Raw genomic sequence first — 6000 nt, 5'->3', positions numbered from 1 at the left:
CACCAGATTTGCTGCATGTAATATATGTAGAGGGACTAGATGGCGGCATGCTGGTTGACCGTAGACCCATTCACCCATGAACAGTAACATTTCATGCCTTACACTATTGTTACTCCATGCATTCCCATTAAATATGCATATATGACATTCATACAAGCCCAAGACAACACGCTGCACACAAAGTCTGGCCTGGATGATAGATAACGCGGCTCCGGCATCTTTACACTGTGTTTATTATTATAAGTTGACCTGTTGAAGATATAGCATTTCTAGAAATGTTCCTGAGAAGACTTTGGGCAACATTTGCAAAGGTCAGTTGACTTGATTTTATATTTCAAGCACCGGCTGCAGTAGTAAGTGTTTAGTCAAAATACATATAGATGTACCGTTACTGCTCAGCCCCTTCCGGGGAGATATTTGTACCACACAGCATGCATCTTGGACAATTTACGAAGCTTTTGTAAGGAAACAATACAACAAAGACTATTGAAATAGTATGAAGTATTGTAGAGCGTTCTGGCTGCATCCAGACGCTGGCGGAGGGTGTGCAAGCAACCAATTTTCTTCTTCTCGAGAGAGAGAATATTCTAAGACCTCATCAATTATTTTACTTTATTCAAGTCTTGTCTTGTTGAAATGCAGCTATATACATTATGTTGACAAAAGTATTGTGACACCCACTAATCCTGTGCTCCCAGGAAAGATATGCAAATCGGATGTGAGAGCATTAGGTATAAAGGAGAGGATTCCAGAGGAGATCCCAGTACAGAAACCATTAGATGCCCCCAGGTGTAGAGCTGACAACGGGGGCGGGTGGGGGGATGTCACCAGGTATAGAGCTGACAATGGGGTCTGGTGGGGGGATGTCATCAGGTGTAGAGCTGACAACAGGGTCTGGTGGGGGGATGTCACCAGGTGTAGGGCTGACAATGGGGTCTGGTAGTGGGAGGTCACCAGGTATAGAGCTGACAACGGGGTCTGGTGGGGGGTGTCACCAGGTGTAGAGCTGACAACGGGGTCTGGTGGTGGGATGTCACCAGGTGTAGAGCTGACAACTGGGTCTGGTAGGGGATGTCAATAGGTGTAGGGCTGACAATGGGGTCTGGGGGTGGGATGTCACCAGGTGTAGGGCTGACAATGGGGTCTGGGGGTGGGATGTCACCAGGTGTAGAGCTGAGAACGGGGTCTGGTAGTGGGAGGTCACCAGGTGTAGGGTTGACAATGGGGTCTGGTGGGGGTGTGGTGTCACCAGGTGTAGAGCTGAAAACGGGGTCTGGTGGTGGGATGTCACCAGGTGTAGAGCTGACAACTGGGTCTGCTGGGGGATGTTACCAGGTGTAGAGCTGACAGAGGGGTCTGGTGAGGCGATGTCACCAGGTATAGAGATGACAACGGGGTCTGGTGGGGGGATGTCACCAGGTGTAGAGGTGACAACGGGGTCTGGTGAGGGGATGTCACCAGGTGTAGAGGTGACAATAGGGGCTGGTGAGGGGATGTCACCAGGTGTAGAGCTGACAATGGGGTCTGGTGAGGGGATGTCCACAGGTGTAGAGCTGACAACGGGGTCTGGTGGGAAGATGTCCCCAACCTATCAGTATAGGACATTGCAGCACTTTTGAACCTTCCAAAGTCTACTGTTGGCCATGTTATTGGCAGATGGAAACTATCCGATGTGTGCGGTCCCGACATGTTCAGTAAGACCTCGTAAACTGACAGAACGTGGACAACGAAGCCTTGTATGAACTGTGAAGACATCACGCACATTGTCTGCCCTCGCTCAGGGGTTCTCACAGGCCATTGGAACATCCATTAGTACAAGAACTATCTGTAAAGAACTGCATGCGAAGGGTTATCATGAATGAATGGCTGCATACAAGCCCAACATCACAGCAGTGAATGCACAGAGGTGTCTGCAATAGTGCTTGGAGCATTGTTCTTAGATGAAAAGCATGCCTAGGAGAGTTACTGCAGTCATTGAGACCAAAGGTGGCCCAACACCAGATTGAAAAATGTGAATAAAATTAAGTTTCATCACCTGCTATGTGTGTCCCGATACTTTTGACCCTAACCACAGGGTCTTTTTCAGGACCATGGAGAGCGCCGATACCCAAGAAGTCACCATGCAGCCAACATCCACCGAACATTGGTTCTTGAACCTTTGTAAATGTTACCCATCGTCTGCAGCCCCATATTCATTCACAAATGCACCTAGGATATTTATGACGGTTATAGCCACTGGTAGAGGTCACCCGGGGTGTCATTATTTTTTGGACATAAATAAAAGAAAAATGAATATCACTTTGGCCACATTTGTAATATTTATATAAAGCACAATACTAAGTAGACAGCAATAAACCACTTGGTATCATGGTTATGTATCTGGGTTATTGATGTGTACTGTCTGTAAAAATGGTTCAAGAAATCACTTATCCAGAGGAGTAAACACACCTCATACCTCAACGCTAACACTTCTCTTTTGCCTGCTCGATAGCATCTGCTAGGCTGCACTAGTACTTGTCCATGTACAATTTATAAATGCCTTTCCATAGAGATCTCTTGTTGGAAGTCTCTTCCGAAGCCAGTAGAAGAGTCGCTTTCCGTTCACTACTGTTGTCCAGCTACGTTGCCCAGGACGTACTACTTTATTCCACAATAGGAAGACCACCGTGAACTTCAGAGCAAAGGGAATCTTTCTTCTTGATCGGAGATCATGAGAAATACTTTTTCTGTCTCTGGATAGGTAGCTCACAGCATTATTTTTCCTGGAAAATATATGCAAAAAAAATCCAACGTCTCCCACCAGAAACCAGTACTGGTGCATTGTTCCAAAAACTCAGCATTGCTCTGATACAATGAAGCCTTCTTTTTCTCCAACAGGTTCTACTTCAGCATAAGCAGGATGCCCTGATCCTCTCCTAAACTTCATTGCTGGCCATCTGCTTGGGCGTCTCTGTGAAAAAAAAGGTGGCAATCAGAGTTCCATGGTGCTTGATCATAGGTTTATAGATAAGATGCCCAAAATGGTAAGGGCTGGCACACGAACAACTAGCTGTAATCATCAAGCCTCGACCACAACATACAGTACCAATGGAATGCTTTACATGCCCCCATAATATATTAAAATAAAAGCAAGAGTAAAGGTTCCCCCAATACAGAAAGTCAGGGGTTCTCAAAAAGAATGGAAATCAATGAAAAGAGTCATCATGGGATCTTCATCAGACAAGTGCATAGATCTGGGGATGGGTACATAAATATATGTGAAAGGAGGAAACAAGCAAAAAATCAAAAATAAATTGAGACTTCAAATGCAAATCATCAATCGTTTTATACTTTTTCCTGGTAAAGTATGTTTTCGCTCGCATACAAGGTATTATGCAAATCACGTAGCTCAAAAGTAACCGGTGCGCTTTGCAATAAAATAGATTTTATACTGTAAGATACAGTAAAAAAGAGGGATTATCTAGCTGGTAGCGAGCGGCTCTGGAGGCCTCGGGAGGACGGTGTGATCAGCATGCTGCACAAGGTCATCCGTCTTACTAAGATCTGACAGATATTTAATAAGTCATTGTAAAGTCAGATAGAAAACCTTTATCCAGCCAAAGACATAGCTGATGTTCATGAAAGAAACATGTTTCACTATATTGTGGCACCGCAGAACCGGCGGAGGAATAACTGTTTACCATATTAACAATTTAGTCAGAGCGCAGAACGCTCGGATATCACTTGACAGCAAAGCAAAAAGGTCTTATGTGAAGTTCTCATGAGCGCCATAAATGTATTTATCAAAGGGAGCAGCCATGTAGTACATAGTGTAATATGGCTAAAAAGCAAATGATGACGCCCCCCACCCAGGAGCACGGCATAGGCGCATAAGTGGAAGACCTTGTTCTTTGCTGCTATGAACTTACAGGATCTGCACACGAATTGGTTGAAGGACTGGGTATAAAAGAGAGGTCAGCTCCTGGACTCTGGAGTGACTCAGCAGTTTCAGAGGGTGCAGAAAAGAGAGAGATTCAACTAGTGGGAGCTGCAGCAGAGCTGACCTGTGTACCCAAAAGGCCGAGCCTCCGGTGACTGAAGCATTGTCTGCCTACAGATACAGCCCGGACTGCAGAGACGGGTTCAGCTGGTGCCAGGGGAGACTTCAATTGTCTAATTACGGTTACCGACAGCAGGCGCCGAGATTTCAATAAGGAATAAAGGATGACAGCAGCGACTCAGAGATTGACAGCAACTATCTGAACAGCTATGTCTTGGAAGTAAGCGTAGTCATAAGTACCACCCCCATGTCATCTGCAATAGATTGTATTATGTTGAACACATCAGTGTGCAGCCTCCAATGGACACTGACTGTATATTCCAATTAGCCAAATTTCATTATTTGGTTAATCGAAGATTCGGAAAGATGAGGTTGCCTTGGAGGGGGCTCTCACCTCCAAATAGTATCCGTGGAGCTACTTACCCCTGGCCAGGGTAACCTGTAAATTAACTGTGATATTCCAAAGTGTGCGTATAGCATTAAGTATATCTCACTCATAGGGTCTGGACTGAGTTATAGCGTTAATTGATTGATAGTAGCCGATTCAATTGTGTCCAAATACTATTGTATGTTATTGCCACAGCTTTCTTCATCAGGCACTTTGCAAAGTCTTGCTTGCTCACCTGAACTTGTGTAAAGCCTTTCCATAACCAGAGCCATATCTCGCACCGGTTACAGAAGTAGCGCAGTATGCTGTGCTATTCCATTTGGAATTTGGGGATGGATTTGCAGATGTGAACAGAGCATGGCAGAGCGGGCACAACTGGATCCTCCTCAACTGGAAAAACCAGATAAATGTGGGAGCAGTGCTTGTCAATGGTAAAACTGCTTACCCCCTTCCCGTAAGTTAACGTCCTATGAATTGTGTGGGTTCAGAAGCCTGACAGCTGGCCGCCTACTACTACTATGATTGTGGCATGTAAAGGGTTCACAGGGGGACAGTGCTGCTTTGTGACAACATAAGCCCTCCGTGTTGCTGATGTGTTGACCGGCATCGGGGTCTGCCATGGCCTTCGATCGCTAATAATAGCAATACAGAAGCACTGAAATTTATTAACATAGGGATCACAGGTCCACCGGTTGAAACCCCCTACAAGGACATAAACATGTGAAAAAAAAGAAAAAATGCAAACAAATAGTAATAAAAAATCTTTTTTTTCCACAATTTTCACTTTTTCTGTAAAAGAAAAAAAAAATGGTATTGTCACATCCGTAATGACCTATAAAGTAGATTGAACACACTTTTTAGCCTGCACAGCAAACGTTATAAAAAAAGGCTAAAGAATTTAGCCAACTTTTTTTGTTAATTTCACCTCCCAAAAAAACCACAATAAGGGCTCACACCCACTGGCGATCCAACTTCCCTGCGATGCGAGAGTGAGTGAAAACGCATGATAATGAAACCCATGGTTTTCAATGGTTTCATTCTCATTTGCGATGTTTTCAACGTAATCTCGCATTGCAAAGAAGAATGGGCGATATCACCGATTGTTCTCAATGGGGCCAGTGGCAGCAGCGCTAGCCCCATTGAAAACAATAGGGAGAACATTGCACTCTCCTGACACAGCTGTGAAAGCGCTGCCTCTGATTGGCTGAGTGCTGTGGCAAATCAGAGGCAGTGCTTAGCCATCTTTGAATAACGCTCAGCCAATCAAAGGCAGTACTTAGCTGTCATTCAAGAATGGCTTGGCACTGCCTCTGATTGGCCACAGCGCTTAGCCAATTAGAGTTAGCGCTTTCCGGAGGTGGGGATTTTTCAATCCCCGGCCTCCAGAACAGAGAAAAAGACTGCCGGGGCCAGAGAGAAGAGCCGGACGGTTAATCTTAGGTGGGTTAGGTGGGTTAATCTTATTTTTTTTAACTTTTTTTTACAGCTTGCCAGGAATTTGAGGGAAGGGCTTATATTTCAAGCCCTTCCCAGAAAGTCATTGCTGCAAACCCACTGCTTTCAATGGGGCTGC

The 6000-nt window shown here is 45.0% G+C and overlaps 1 protein-coding gene across 1 annotated transcript in view; it reads right to left on the bottom strand.

Moving 5' to 3' along the window:
- Positions 1-214: 214 nt before the first annotated feature.
- Positions 215-6000, bottom strand: part of PLXDC2 (plexin domain containing 2) — a 488455-nt gene continuing 482669 nt past the window's right edge. Inside the window, exon 14 of the mRNA XM_066585333.1 lies at positions 215-2950. Coding sequence (XP_066441430.1) covers positions 2834-2950 — 117 coding nt within the window. The 3' untranslated portion in view covers positions 215-2833. The remainder of the gene's footprint in view (positions 2951-6000) is intronic.

Source organism: Eleutherodactylus coqui, chromosome 12 (assembly GCF_035609145.1).
Source record: "Eleutherodactylus coqui strain aEleCoq1 chromosome 12, aEleCoq1.hap1, whole genome shotgun sequence".
Taxonomy (NCBI): domain Eukaryota; kingdom Metazoa; phylum Chordata; class Amphibia; order Anura; family Eleutherodactylidae; genus Eleutherodactylus; species Eleutherodactylus coqui.
Note: the sequence above shows the minus strand (reverse complement) of the source record. Positions and strands in the feature narration are given on the sequence as shown.